At 41.1% G+C, this 14197-nt stretch overlaps 2 protein-coding genes across 10 annotated transcripts in view; one reads left to right on the forward strand and one right to left on the reverse strand.

Annotated features, from left to right (window-relative positions):
* LOC110530509 (CDK5 and ABL1 enzyme substrate 1) overlaps window positions 1-7236 on the forward strand; it is a 31056-nt gene extending 23820 nt beyond the window's left edge. For 5 of the 9 annotated variants that reach the window (XM_036986158.2, XM_036986159.2, XM_036986160.2 and 2 more), the window contains 3 exons: window positions 1447-1553; window positions 1791-1998; window positions 2575-7236. In XM_036986158.2, coding sequence (XP_036842053.2) covers window positions 1447-1553; window positions 1791-1998; window positions 2575-2715 — 456 coding nt within the window. In that variant the 3' untranslated portion in view covers window positions 2716-7236. Of the gene's footprint in view, window positions 1-1446; window positions 1554-1703; window positions 1999-2574 lie in introns of all 9 variants that reach the window. The other 4 variants (XM_090182570.1, XM_090182571.1, XM_090182574.1 and 1 more) reach the window with 1 other exon arrangement.
* Window positions 7237-12147: 4911 nt separating this feature from the next.
* The window catches only part of npc1 (Niemann-Pick disease, type C1), a 30815-nt gene continuing 28765 nt past the window's right edge, over window positions 12148-14197 (reverse strand). Inside the window, exon 25 of the mRNA XM_021613656.3 lies at window positions 12148-14060. Coding sequence (XP_021469331.1) covers window positions 13978-14060 — 83 coding nt within the window. The 3' untranslated portion in view covers window positions 12148-13977. The remainder of the gene's footprint in view (window positions 14061-14197) is intronic.

A 14197-nucleotide genomic window follows, 5' to 3' on the forward strand; every position in this document is an offset into this window, starting at 1 on the left:
GTTATTGTGGGAGGAACAAGTGTTGTGTTTCCTAAGGGACCCTACAAGCTTTAGATACATGTTTTTATTTTCTTAACATATTCATGCTTTGCGTATTCCTCTTTGTTTGAGAAGATACTGTTGCAAAAAACATGCTGATTTTAGGTCTACACCATCACTGGTATTATCAGGCTGTATAGCTGATAACGTTTGCTCTGACTCCGTACATGTATTAGCTAGCTAGCTAATAATCAGCTAACTAGTAATTAGCGGCTAACACGATTTAGTCCTAACTTGCTAAGAAAATACAAACTAGCTGTTTGCAGATGTAAGAAACACAAACGAATCATGTAATTATATAACGCTAGTGGATTTCTATTAAGAGGAAAAGTGAAAACAGCATAGTTGTCATCAACATTGTTGCATTCAGACCGCATTGTCAAGGCAGCACATGCAAGTGTATCGAGGTCGAGGAAAAATGCGTTCCTTAAGTGACAGGAGGCGGGGCTAGGTCTGACAGGGGGCGGGGCTAGCCGCATGGAGAGAGAGATCAAACAGATAATTACTTGACACATTGGAAAGAATTGACAAAAAAAAAAGAGCAAACTAGAAAGCTATTTGGTCCCAAACAGAGAGTACACAGTGGCAGAATACCTGGCCCCCGAAGGCAGACCTAGCTCTCAAGAGAAGAGGGGATATGTGCACACTGCCCACAGAATGAGGTGGAAACTGAGCAGCACTTCCTAACCTCCTGCCAAATGTATAACCCTATTAGAGACACATATTTCCCTCAGATTACACAAACCCACAAGGAATGTAAAAACAAATCTAATTTTGATAAACTCCCATATCTATTGGGTGAAATACCACTGCAATCACAGCAACAAGATTTGTGACCTGTTGCCACAAGAAAAGGGCAACCAGTGAAGAACCACCATTGTAAATACAACCCATATGTTTATTTATTTTCCCTTTTGTACTTTAACTATAGACATTTGAAATGTCTTTATTCTTTTGGAACATTTGTAAGTGTAATGTTTACTGTATTTTTTTTTATTGCACCTTGGCAATGTCGACATATGATTCCCATGCCAATAAAGCACCTTAAATGGAAATTGAGAGCGGAGAGAAATGACTCAAGTTGCGAAGTAAACTATAAAAATGGACGTTACACACAGCGTATCACATTTAACAAACCAAAAACTCAAATACTGTTATAAAAGGTCAAGTAAAAATCCCAAACGATCTGTGCATCAATACCAATATCATAAAAACTGTATACTGCCCAGCTCTAAATGGAACCCAACACTGAATATAAAGATCCCGCCACCTTCCATAGTGAGACTGATGCTGCTGTTTCCTCTTCCACATATGTATACAAAAACCCATAACACTTGCACAAATTCAATAACAGAGCCTAACACCAGTGCTGTCTGTCTGACACCAATACATTCATCTTCCTTTCAGACTACAGTCATAGAGTACGTCAAGCCTTCTGACCTCAAGAAGGACATGAATGAGACGTTCAAGGAGAAGTTCCCCCACATACGGCTGACCCTCAGCAAAATCAGGAGGTGGGGACGTCTAGTCCAAACATATATTAGAGTATGATGTGGAAATGATCAGTTTGGTGCAGCAGTATTTAATCCCTTGTGGTTAATCGTATCAAAATTGGTTTACTGACAATGGCCACACTATGATACTTACTGGGTTCTTCTTTTTAGCTTTGACCTTTTAGCGTTTGTCTTATCTCCCCGCCTTCACCACCTTCAACCCCCTCCAACCCCCCCCCCCCCCCCCTCCAACCCCAGTCTGAAGAGAGAGATCCGTAAATTGGCCCAGGAAGAGTGTGGCTATGAGGAACCCACCGTAGCCATGGCCTTCGTCTACTTCGAGAAGCTGGTCCTCCAGGGGAAACTCAACAAGCAGAACCGCAAACTCTGCGCCGGTGCCTGCGTCCTGCTCGCTGCCAAGATTGGCGGAGACCTCAAGAAGCACGAGGTCAAGCAGCTCATAGACGTAAGTGTCGTACTTGTGTCATCGTGCACTGGGCTTCGGCTCTGAGCAGCTTGGTGGAAACCATCAGTGCTTTCCTGTCACGCAGACAAACCGCGATCCGGCACGGATTATAGGATTGTTATATCGTATGAATTCATTACAAGTGTTTCCTGTAAAGCTGGAATCCTTAGTGGTGAAACTGCGATATCCGTTTGCGATATTACAACAACAAAGATATTACTTCAAACAACGAACACTTTTCCCCCCCTCCCATCCACAAAAACAATGACAAATGCATCTGGGGCGACCAGTGGCGGCTGTTTCACCTTTTGTGGATCCCAGCTTTAATGTTAAACTTTTGTAAAAATGTAATAAAAATATGATAGGATGGTAATATAATATTGATGTGGTTATTTGTCAAGCATTATAAATATCTGCGTGACAGGAAAGCACCACATGACAGATAGCAACGTGGCTAGCTCACGGATCGTAGACAAAAGTATTTGTCACTACATATTATTCACCTAATATATTAAGTAGTACAGTGGTTTAGTTACTACATCACCTCTCCTCTCCCTTTTTTTCCCTAATTTGTAGAAACTGGAGGAGAGGTTTCGTGTGAACAGGAGGGAGCTGATAGCCTTTGAGTTCCCTGTGCTTGTAGCCCTGGAGTTCAACCTGTACCTGCCTGAGCACGAGGTCATGCCCCACTACAGACGCCTCGTCCAGACCTCCTAGCATTAGTGACCCGTCAGGAGGAGCACCTAGACCATGCCCTTCTGATCCAGGACCAGAATCTACACCACACCCTCCTCCCCACCCCACCACTGGGTGCCACGACCTTGTCTCCTCTCTGCAGCCTGGGGATCCATTATGGACCATGATGTGGGAGCTCCACTACACTCTACTGCAGGCCACATTCATATGTTCATTTTCAGATCAAGACTTGAAAGCAGCCAAAGTGACACGTATTTCCATACATATATTCTTACTTCAACATTTTTCTCAGACTTTTACTCCTACATTCGAGACTAGTTACATCTTCAAAAGACTTACACTATCATTCAAACGTTTGGGGTCACTAAGAAATGTCCCTGTTTCTGAAAGAAAAGCAAATTTTTTGGTCCATTTAAAATAACATCAAATTGATCAGAAATACAGTGTAGACATTGTTAATGTTGTAAATTACTATTGTAGCTGGAAATGACAGATTTTTAAAAATTTAATATTTACATAGGTGTACAAAAGGCCCATTATCAGCAACCACCACTCCTATGTTCCAATGGCACATTGTGTTAAAAGGCTAATTGATCATTAGAAAACCCTTTTGCAATTATGTTAGCACAGCTGAAAACTGTTGTTCTGATTAAAGAAGCAATAAAACTGGCCTCCTTTAGACTAGTTGAGTATCTGGAGCATCAGCATTTGTGGGTTTGATTACAGGCTCAAAATGGCCAGAAACAAATAACTTTCTTCTGAAACTCGTCAGTCTATTCTTATTCTGAGAAATGAAGGCTATTCCATGTGAGAAATTGCCAAGAAACTGAAGATCTCATACAACGCTGTGTACTACTCCCTTCACAGAACAGCGCAAACTGGCTCTAACCAGAATAGAAAGAGGAATGTGCACCACTGAGTAAGAGGACAAGTACATTAGAGTGTCTAGTTTGATAAACAGACGCCTCACAAGTCCTCAACTGGCAGCTTCATTAAATAGTACCCGCATAACACAAGTCTCAACGTCAACAGTGAAGAGGCGACTCCGGGATGCTGGCCTTCTAGGCAGAGTTGCAAAGAAAAAGCCATATCTCAGACTGGCCAATAAAAATAATAGATTAAGATGGGCAAAAGAACACAGATACTGGACAGAGGAAGATTGGAAAAAAGTGTTATGGACAGACAAATCTAAGTTTGAGGTGTTCGGATCACAAAGAAGAACATTCGTGAGACGCAGACAAAATGAAAAGATGCTGGAGGAGTGCTTGATGCCATCTGTAAAGCATGGTGGAGGCAATGTGATAGTCTGGGGGTGCTTTGTTGGTGGTAAAGTGGGAGATTTGTACAGGGTAAAAGGGATCTTGGAAGAAGGAAGGCTATCACTCCATTTTGCAACGCCATGCCATACCCTGTGAATGGCGCTTAATTGGAGCCAATTTCCTCCTACAACAGGACAAAGCACAGCTCCAAACTATGCAATAACTATTTAGGGAAGAAGCAGTCAGCTGGTATTCTGTCTATAGTGGAGTGGCCAACACAGTCACCGGATCTCAACCCTATTGAGCAGTTGTGGGAGCAGCTTGACTGTATGATATGTAAGAAGTGCCCATCAAGCCAATCCAATTTGTGGGAGGTGCTTCAGGAAGCATGGGGTGAAATCTCTTCAGATTACCTCAACAAATTGACAACTAGAATGCCAAAGGTCTGCAAGGCTGTAATTGCTGCAAATGGAGGATTCTTTGACGAACGCAAAGTTTGAAGGACAGAATTATTATTTCTAACCTTGTCAACATTTTCTATTCATTTTTCATGGAAAACAAGGACATTTCTAAGTGACCCCAAACTTTAACGGTAGCGTATGAAAGGGAGAATCCTATCTTCCTCCACTTTGAAAAACAAACAAAAAAATATCAACACTTTTTACATCCTCTGCTTTTTTTTTTAGGTTTCATGTCATTTTTTTGTCAAAGCAAATTATTGCTTTGTGATTGTTACATTTGCACTAATCACATTTTTATTTTTAGATCCCATCTTTATTTTTTTGCGAGTGAGATGATTGATTTCATTGGTCCCTCGTTCCTATGTGGAATTTTGCTTGTTTTGGTTGCCTTATGATCATCATAAGAATGAATTGCACTGCAGCTTTTGACAGGACTGTTATCAAAGTGAATGTGCATTTTCCAGTCTCCTCACTAGAAGTATACTTTTGAATAATGCAGATATGGATGGATGTGATTTGAGAATGACTTGTGATGAAACAAACGGATTCTGATCAAGTTCAGTTGACTCAAACCACAAAAGGGCAAGTTGATGTAAATGGTTCCATTTATTTTCTCATCCATTTTCCCTTTTCTATTTTCTAGCCACCAATCCCACTATCAGCATGACAATTTATTAGAAAAAAAGTAAAATACACAGATTTAATGGGATTTTATACTGTATAGTATTCAGTACATTTAAGTACTCTTCTTGTTTTCTACCTGTGGAGTGCTTGCTTTGGACATTCGGTGACTGACCTACTCTTATCAGTGTGTAGTCTCCTGTGCTCTATGTTAGAGTGAGTTATCAGTGCGTTTCTCGTGCTATACTGGAGTGGGAGGAAAGGTATTGGAAGCAAGTCATGATGATGCCAATGACCAATGATACAGATCTGGTATTGAAGCTGAACTTCTTAATCACAATATCTGTCATGACCGGACCAAGTGTTTAAATGGCATGGTATCTGTCATGACCGGACCAAGTGTTTAAATGGCATGGTATCTGTCATGACCGGACCAAGTGTTTAAATGGCATGGTATCTGTCATGACCGGACCAAGTGTTTAAATGGCATGGTATCTGTCATGACCGGACCAAGTGTTTAAATGGCATGGTATCTGTCATGACCGGACCAAGTGTTTAAATGGCATGGTATCTGTCATGACCGGACCAAGTGTTTAAATGGCATGGTATCTGTCATGACCGGACCAAGTGTTTAAATGGCATGGTATCTGTCATGACCGGACCAAGTGTTTAAATGGCATGGTATCTGTCATGACCGGACCAAGTGTTTAAATGGCATGGTATCTGTCATGACCGGACCAAGTGTTTAAATGGCATGGTATCTGTCATGACCGGACCAAGTGTTTAAATGGCATGGTATCTGTCATGACCGGACCAAGTGTTTAAATGGCATGGTATCTGTCATGACCGGACCACGTGTTTAAATGGCATGGTATCTGTCATGACCGGACCAAGTGTTTAAATGGCATGGTATCTGTCATGACCGGACCAAGTGTTTAAATGGCATGGTATCTGTCATGACCGGACCAAGTGTTTAAATGGCATGGTATCTGTCATGACCGGACCAAGTGTTTAAATGGCATGGTATCTGTCATGACCGGACCAAGTGTTTAAATGGCATGGTATCTGTCATGACCGGTCCAAGTGTTTAAATGGCATGGTATCTGTCATGACCGGACCAAGTGTTTAAATGGCATGGTATCTGTCATGACCGGACCACGTGTTTAAATGGCATGGTATCTGTCATGACCGGACCAAGTGTTTAAATGGCATGGTATCTGTCATGACCGGACCAAGTGTTTAAATGGCATGGTATCTGTCATGACCGGACCAAGTGTTTAAATGGCATGGTATCTGTCATGACCGGACCAAGTGTTTAAATGGCATGGTATCTGTCATGACCGGACCAAGTGTTTAAATGGCATGGTATCTGTCATGACCGAACCAAGTGTTTAAATGGCATGGTATCTGTCATGATCGCAATATTGTTGTGCCACCAATCTTTTATGACGAGTGGTTCAAGCTCGAAAGTCACCTTCGGAATGGTATGCTAATGGCATTGTTGTGACATCATAGCAGTGTTACCAAGAGTTTCTCTTATTTTATTAGATCCAACTAGTCTTTTGAACACTTATCTTTTTCTTTGGTTTGAATGGACAAATCAAACAGGCCTTACAGAAACGAGCTTTATGCTACATGCACATATCCATGTCTGATCAGAAAGTTTAGGATGGTGAAAATCCTTTTGTCATACACCTCAGCCACGCCCTAAGTGCAATGCTTATTAAATTGCCCTTTTCAAATGTGTGTAGCTGTAATATTGACCTGTAATGTTGGGTATATATTCTCTCAATCTGAAATTGACTATAGAAACTTTGATACAACAACGTAGGTTGATACTGAACTATGTCACAGAGAAACATGGATACATTGTTCAAGTAAAAATAGACAATGTGTGAATTGCCATGTGTTTTGAATCAGGCCTATTGTATTCAACACAGAAGGGTTGGATAAAACAAGTTTTATTTGACTTTAATCTGATTGCTGTGATTGAGTAATCAGATAAGATGGATAGTGCTGAAATTGGGGTGAAATACATTTGGGAGAAGTTCTGATTCTATTTGTAAGCCCAATAGGTTTTGCCATAGGATACCCACTTTTAGGCTTTGCCAGAAAGCTGATGGTCAACAACATCCAAATACACGTGCGTATGTTTGTAAATATACTGCTTTGCTTGTTCAATAAAAACAAGATTCCTGAAATGTGAGTGGCTTCGCTTAATTTTGTGTTACTCTCTCCTGATGTTGCTGAATTGATTTACTGCCATAGCATGAGATATCTGGTTTCACTCTTAATATTTGTTTGCAGAAAACCAAAACCAGCATTTTTTACAATTCAACCATGCATGAAGCAGTGCATGTTTCTCATTATACAAATCCTAAACCCTTGAACGTGAGGTTTAGCCTGTGACACATCAGCACTGTGATGTTGAGTCTGTCACCCAACCGGTTGTAATTTACCATGAATATTAAAGTATGTCTCACATATCCCTTTGCATAAGAGCATCAGAAACAACTCCAAGTCAGTGCAAGTTGAGAAGGCCAGCCAGTGCTAGTGAGTTGTGGCTCTCCTATATGGAGCTCAGGGAACATGTTGTGCCCGGCTATGGCTCTGATGCAATCTGAGAGGACAGTTTCTCAGGGAGAGGGAGGAAGGAAAATATAGCAAATGTGAAGGAACAAATGGGCTCTCCCAGTACCGTTTGACACACATCCAAGGTAAACAAGGCGGGCGGGCAGTCACGCCAGTCCCAGTCTTGTGCTACCATCAAAACAAACAGTTCCAGGCCTGGCCACGGCCACATGGCCTATACGGCTTAGCCCTCTTCATTGAGATCCCTAATACCCCTCTCAGAGCCTCATAAAAGGACAATTGACTGCCCTTCCTGGGGTTGGCTCACACATCAGCCATCGCCACTGTACCAAATATGTGTTCCATCGTTTTAGGGGCAAGCCCCCTGGCCTAGTCTATTGCCCTTCCCGCTATTAAAATAACATTTGGCTGAAACGGCAGTTTGCCCCCCCAGGCCTTTCCTCCCCCTTCTGATGCTGTGAGTGTTGCAGTGACTCAGGGCTATTCACCCCAGGTCAGACCCCGGCCGCTGCTGGGCCCACCACCATTATGGCCTGGACGTTTGTAAACAAGGAAGTGAATGGTGAGTGTTGTGGCTGTCAGTGGGAGAGGGACTCCCTAGTTGGCTGCTTGTCTGGTCAGTGGGGGGGGGGGGGGGGGGGGGGGGGGGGGTATTCAGCGATGTGAAATGTTGCAGATAGAAATAGATATAGGGAATCATATCAATGTGAACGTTACAGACCCCACTGCAGGTGGACCTGTGTGTGAATCTGATCTTCACAGGCATTTCACTATACCTGCAATAACATCTGCTAAACACGTATGTGACCAATAACATTTGATTTGAGATGACTCTCTAGTCCCGCTGTTCCACTCAGTCTAGTTTGGCGTCAACTGAGCCCCGGCTGTAACAGAAAACCAGTGACGCAAAACAACAGGGTATGAAATGTCTCTCTCACCTTACTTATTAATGTACCCTTTAAAGTGATTCAGCCCAAGTGATTCAGTCAAGTGGAAAACATGGCCGGAAATTGAACCCCAAGGAAAGTGTTGGCAGCAATTAAGGGCACTCAATGACTTATTAGGGGTACTTTGGAGAAAGCCAAGGTGTTGACAAGAAGTATGTGTATTTTCATGAACCAGCTTTGAGAGGTGTGGAGGTGTTGCAGAATTTGCTTTGGATTCCTGGTAGGCGACTAGCAAGAAATCGTCTTCTGTAATCATGTGGTGTGTGTTGCTTGACTAAGTATTTTAGAAAGCATTTGTCGTTGTGACAGTAAGGCGTCATGGCAACGCATGTAAAGCAAAGTGACCTCACATGGCGGCAGGAGCTGCCTGATAACGTGTCAATTTACAGTATGCCTTCTCTTAAAGTCGCCACTACAATCTCTACATTATTTCACATTAAATATTTCCACTGCGGCAAGAAATGCAAAATGACTGGTGTTTTTCTTAATAATAACCTATTCAACTTGAGGAATATAATAATGTACCATGCCAGTATGGTAACTGGTACTGTACAGTTAGCCTTCTTACTTTTTCTGCCAGTAGAATGTTTACATCACATGCTTTAGTTTAGTGGGCTGCTGCCATTTTAGCCCACATTTCTACCCTGCCTTTTATTAACCATTTTGTGCTGTTAAAAACAAAGTGGTGTAATATGGGTTGACTCTCTTTCCTTAGAATAATGACTCTTATTCCAAAGTGCATAATGCACATTGAGGTCAGCAAATCATATTTTATCATCTATCTAGCGCTGGTGACCAATTAATGAGCTCATTCACTCATAAAACCATATTGATTATTTTATGTTTCGTTCAATGACGATATGATATGAGGCCTCAGAGGGGGAATGGATAGTTTTTCCAGGGATTGATAATCCATGGTCACAGTTATCCAGACCAGACAGACAGAGGCCACAGCCAGAACTCAGCCTGCCTGGCTCCCCAGTACAAACTGAATGGATCAAAAATGCTGTACTTGAATATCTGCAAAATACAGCAACCTTGCACCTGACAGATAGTAAACTACAGAATAGTATGCACCTGACAGATAGTAAACTACAGTATAGTATGCACCTGACGATAGTAAACTACAGTATAGTATGCACCTGACAGATAGTAAACTACAGTATAGTATGCACCTGATAAATAGTAAACTACAGTATAGTATGCACCTGACGATAGTAAACTACAGAATAGTATGCACCTGATAGATAGTAAACTACAGAATAGTATGCACCTGATAGATAGTAAACTACAGTATAGTATGCACCTGACAGATAGTAAACTACAGTATAGTATGCACCTGACAGATAGTAAACTACAGTATAGTATGCACCTGATAAATAGTAAACTACAGTATAGTATGCACCTGACGATAGTAAACTACAGAATAGTATGCACCTGATAGATAGTAAACTACAGAATAGTATGCACCTGATAGATAGTAAACTACAGTATAGTATGCACCTGACAGATAGTAAACTACAGTATAGTATGCACCTGACAGATAGTAAACTACAGTATAGTATGCACCTGATAGATAGTAAACTACAGTATAGTATGCACCTGATAAATAGTAAACTACAGTATAGTATGCACCTGACAGATAGTAAACTACAGAATAGTATGCACCTGACAGATAGTAAACTACAGTATAGTATGCACCTGATAAATAGTAAACTACAGTATAGTATGCACCTGACGATAGTAAACTACAGTATAGTATGCACCTGACAGATAGTAAACTACAGTATAGTATGCACCTGATAAATAGTAAACTACAGTATAGTATGCACCTGACAGATAGTAAACTACAGTATAGTATGCACCTGATAAATAGTAAACTACAGTATAGTATGCACCTGACAGATAGTAAACTACAGTATAGTATGCACCTGATAAATAGTAAACTACAGTATAGTATGCACCTGATAGATAGTAAACTACAGTATAGTATGCACCTGACAGATAGTAAACTACAGTATAGTATGCACCTGATAGATAGTAAACTACAGTATAGTATGCACCTGACAGATAGTAAACTACAGAATAGTATGCACCTGATAGATAGTAAACTACAGTATAGTATGCACCTGATAGATAGTAAACTACAGTATAGTATGCACCTGATAAATAGTAAACTACAGTATAGTATGCACCTGACAGATAGTAAACTACAGTATAGTATGCACCTGATAAATAGTAAACTACAGTATAGTATGCACCTGATAGATAGTAAACTACAGTATAGTATGCACCTGACAGATAGTAAACTACAGTATAGTATGCACCTGATAAATAGTAAACTACAGTATAGTATGGTTGCCGTTCATAAATATTACCTTGATGTTTCACGGCTATATTCATATTCAAAAAAAGGTATTTTTTATTTTAACCCTTTTTCGTGGTATCCAATTGTTGTAGTAGCTACTATCTTGTCTCATCGCTACAACTCCCGTACGGGCTCGGGAGCGATGAAGGTTGAAAGTCATGCGTCCTCCTCCGATATTCTAATTTCTTAAGCTGATTGAGGGACTGATGCTATAAATAAGTAAAAGCATGGTGTAATGTACAGTATCTGGCATTCAATAATTCAGTGTAGCTGTCTCTATTCAAATAAACAGTTTACATAAAATAATGCAAAACCTAATCTCTGGCATGTAATTGGCAACCTGGAGAAAACCAGCTGCTGAAATGTCAGCAATGGCAAATCATCTGTAGATGACAGCCATATTCTTATTCATAAAAGAGCAGTGTCTGGGTCAGGTGAGGGGTCCAGGGAGAGGTGAGCCACACAGGGCCTATATACCCCCCCCCCCCCCCCCCTCTGTTCCACTCTCCTACATATATTATTAGTCTGTGTCCCCCTCCGACCCTCTCCTGCCCCCCACAGCCCCAGCCAGGGGGAAATTAATATTTTAATCTCCACCAGATTCAATGAACAGCCCAAACGATGAGAGAGAAAATGGATGAATAAATGATGAAGTGGCAGTCTGTATGACAAGGCTGTTAAGGCACTTGCCAAGTCAGGACAGAAAGGGAGTTGACACTGTTGCAAACCATCAGTCCTCGGTTTGGCAGCCGATTCCAGTTAGGATATTATGTTCAATGTGGGACATGGAAGTAGACACACTCTGGGTGAAGTTCGAAGTTCATATTATTAGAAATGGTTGTTGGGTTTCAAAATACCGGACAAATATGAATCATCTTTAAAATACTCATGTCTCACAACCACAAGACAGAAAAAATATAAACGTGAGCCCTCAAATTGGCAGTAAATGTAAAGCATTGAAACTACCATGTTAGACCACATCCTCCTGAAGTGAGGAAATACTGCATAACAACCACTGTAGCCTTACAGACTGATGAAAAATAGGTCAACACCATTAGTCGGGAGAGACACAGACACAGCAGACAGCTACTATGATATCTGGCTCCACAATGTGGTCACTTTGTACATAACAACCATCAACCAGGCTGTTTCTTGGGAACATCTATTCTATTGTGTGAGGTTACTCAAATAAGGCACACATGAGATATTAGTAAGTGATTTATTCCCCCCCCCCCCAAAATCAGAGAAATCTATAGTGGTGCATCTTTTCCACAACACCACTAGGAGGTTCTACTGCACATTACATTTCATCTGTCAAGACCGAGTTGCAATGCAGCCCACACAATAAAATAGTTAAAAATTAAGATTTTCATTCAAGACTGGATATTACAACATTGTGCATCTCCTTTCCAGCACCAATGCACAACATTGTCAAAAAGCATGTCTGTCACAAACATTTAGAGACACTAGTTGCCCTATAATAACCATTACATTAATATCTAGGCTCAGCCTTACATTCTGAAGTACTACAGACAACTGGACACTAACCTTAACTGTAAGCAAAAACATCACTTCAAAACAGGGAGTCAGCCCAAGCTCACTACAATGTCAAAAAACAAAGAATAACTACTGTACTCCTTGGCCTAGAAAACCTCAGTACTTAGACTGACCTCTGGGCCCGTATTCACTGATCTAGAATCAGTTCTGCTTTTTCGATCATAATTAAATAGACAAGGGGACCCTGATCCGAGATCAGCACTCTTACTCTGAGTCGCTTTGTGAATACGGACCCCTGGCTATAGGAATACAGTGTCACACAATATTGTTATTATAACATGAATAAAATGACCTCAATCCAACTGGTAAAGTGTTCAGTAACTGTGGAACCATAGAAATATAATTACAGAATTATAGTTAGTGTGGATTACCAACACATCCAAGGTACATTTCTTCTTTAAATATTTTTTCATTATTAGTTACATTACAGTGTAAATCGGTACAGTATACATCAATGATTCATCATATCAAATAGCTATCCTCAGAGAAGTCAACCTTTGCATATATCACTCTCTTTACACATAGTACTTAGCTAATCCCAATACAAAAAAACACTGGCTGGTTTCACAACTATTGATCCCCAAAAGAAACTAAAGGGTAGCATCGGTTTTATTATCCAAACTAGAAGGTTGTGGGAGTTGAAGTTTCTCCTAATGTCACACTGCGTTGAGAGAGAAAACAGTATACATCATCGTATTGCTGTTGATTTAGGGGGGTATTCTAGGTTACTGAAATGAGTTGTGTTCATTTGGCACCAAACAGAAAAAAGGGACAAAAACAGGGAGGGACTACCTGGCCCACAAAGCGTCTTCAGAGTAGGAATAGTGAATATTTTGACACTGCTGCTACTCGCTGTTTATTATCTATGCAGTCACTTTAACCCTCCTACATGTACAAATTACCTCGACTCGGTAGCGGTACCCCCTCAGTATTGTTATTTTAGTGTGTTTTTACTTTAATTTATTTAGTAAATATTTTCTTAACACTGCATTGTTGGTGAAGGGCTTGTAAGTAAGTGTTTCATGGTAAGGTCTACTACACCTGTTGTATTCGGAGCATGTGACTAATAACATTTGATGATTTTGATCTAGGACCAGCTCCCACCTGTCAACGTAATCCTATTCATTGTGATCTAAAAGGCTAAACTGATCCTAAATCAGTACTGCTACTCTGAGATGCTTTGTGAATACAGGCCCTGGACTTCAGTTGCAAAATATTTGCCACTGTGTGCACTATTGCATAACACCCAGAATTGCCCTTGAGAATTAAATTGGTGAAAAGAAGCATTTGAGAAGGCCTCTGACAGACACCCCACACTGTTATTCCTGAGTTGCATCCCTGCGATATGCTGCGTAGTGAATGGTTGATGAGTGTGTCAATAATCATAGAAACAGCTGCTCCTGTCACACTGAGTCACCCCACACAGTCTCTCCCAGACCAGACAGACTGGTTAGTTGGTTCATACCATTGTCCTGTCTCTAGAAGTTGAGGAGGCGTTCCCTTTCTGTGCCGGCGTAGCGTTTGTTGGCTGCAAACACCTTGGCCTTGTTCACCGAAGGACCTGAGGCGAGAGACAGATGGTGTCATTTTTTCAAAGGCATAATCGTTAAGGACTTTTGGGAGGAACCCCCCCTCCCCCCCCCCCCCCCCCCCCTTACTGTGTTGAGGCACAACATACTCCGGTGTTAAGCAAACCTT

The sequence above is a fragment of the Oncorhynchus mykiss genome, chromosome 8, assembly GCF_057628025.1.
Source record: "Oncorhynchus mykiss isolate SJ-2025 chromosome 8, ASM5762802v1, whole genome shotgun sequence".
Taxonomy (NCBI): domain Eukaryota; kingdom Metazoa; phylum Chordata; class Actinopteri; order Salmoniformes; family Salmonidae; genus Oncorhynchus; species Oncorhynchus mykiss.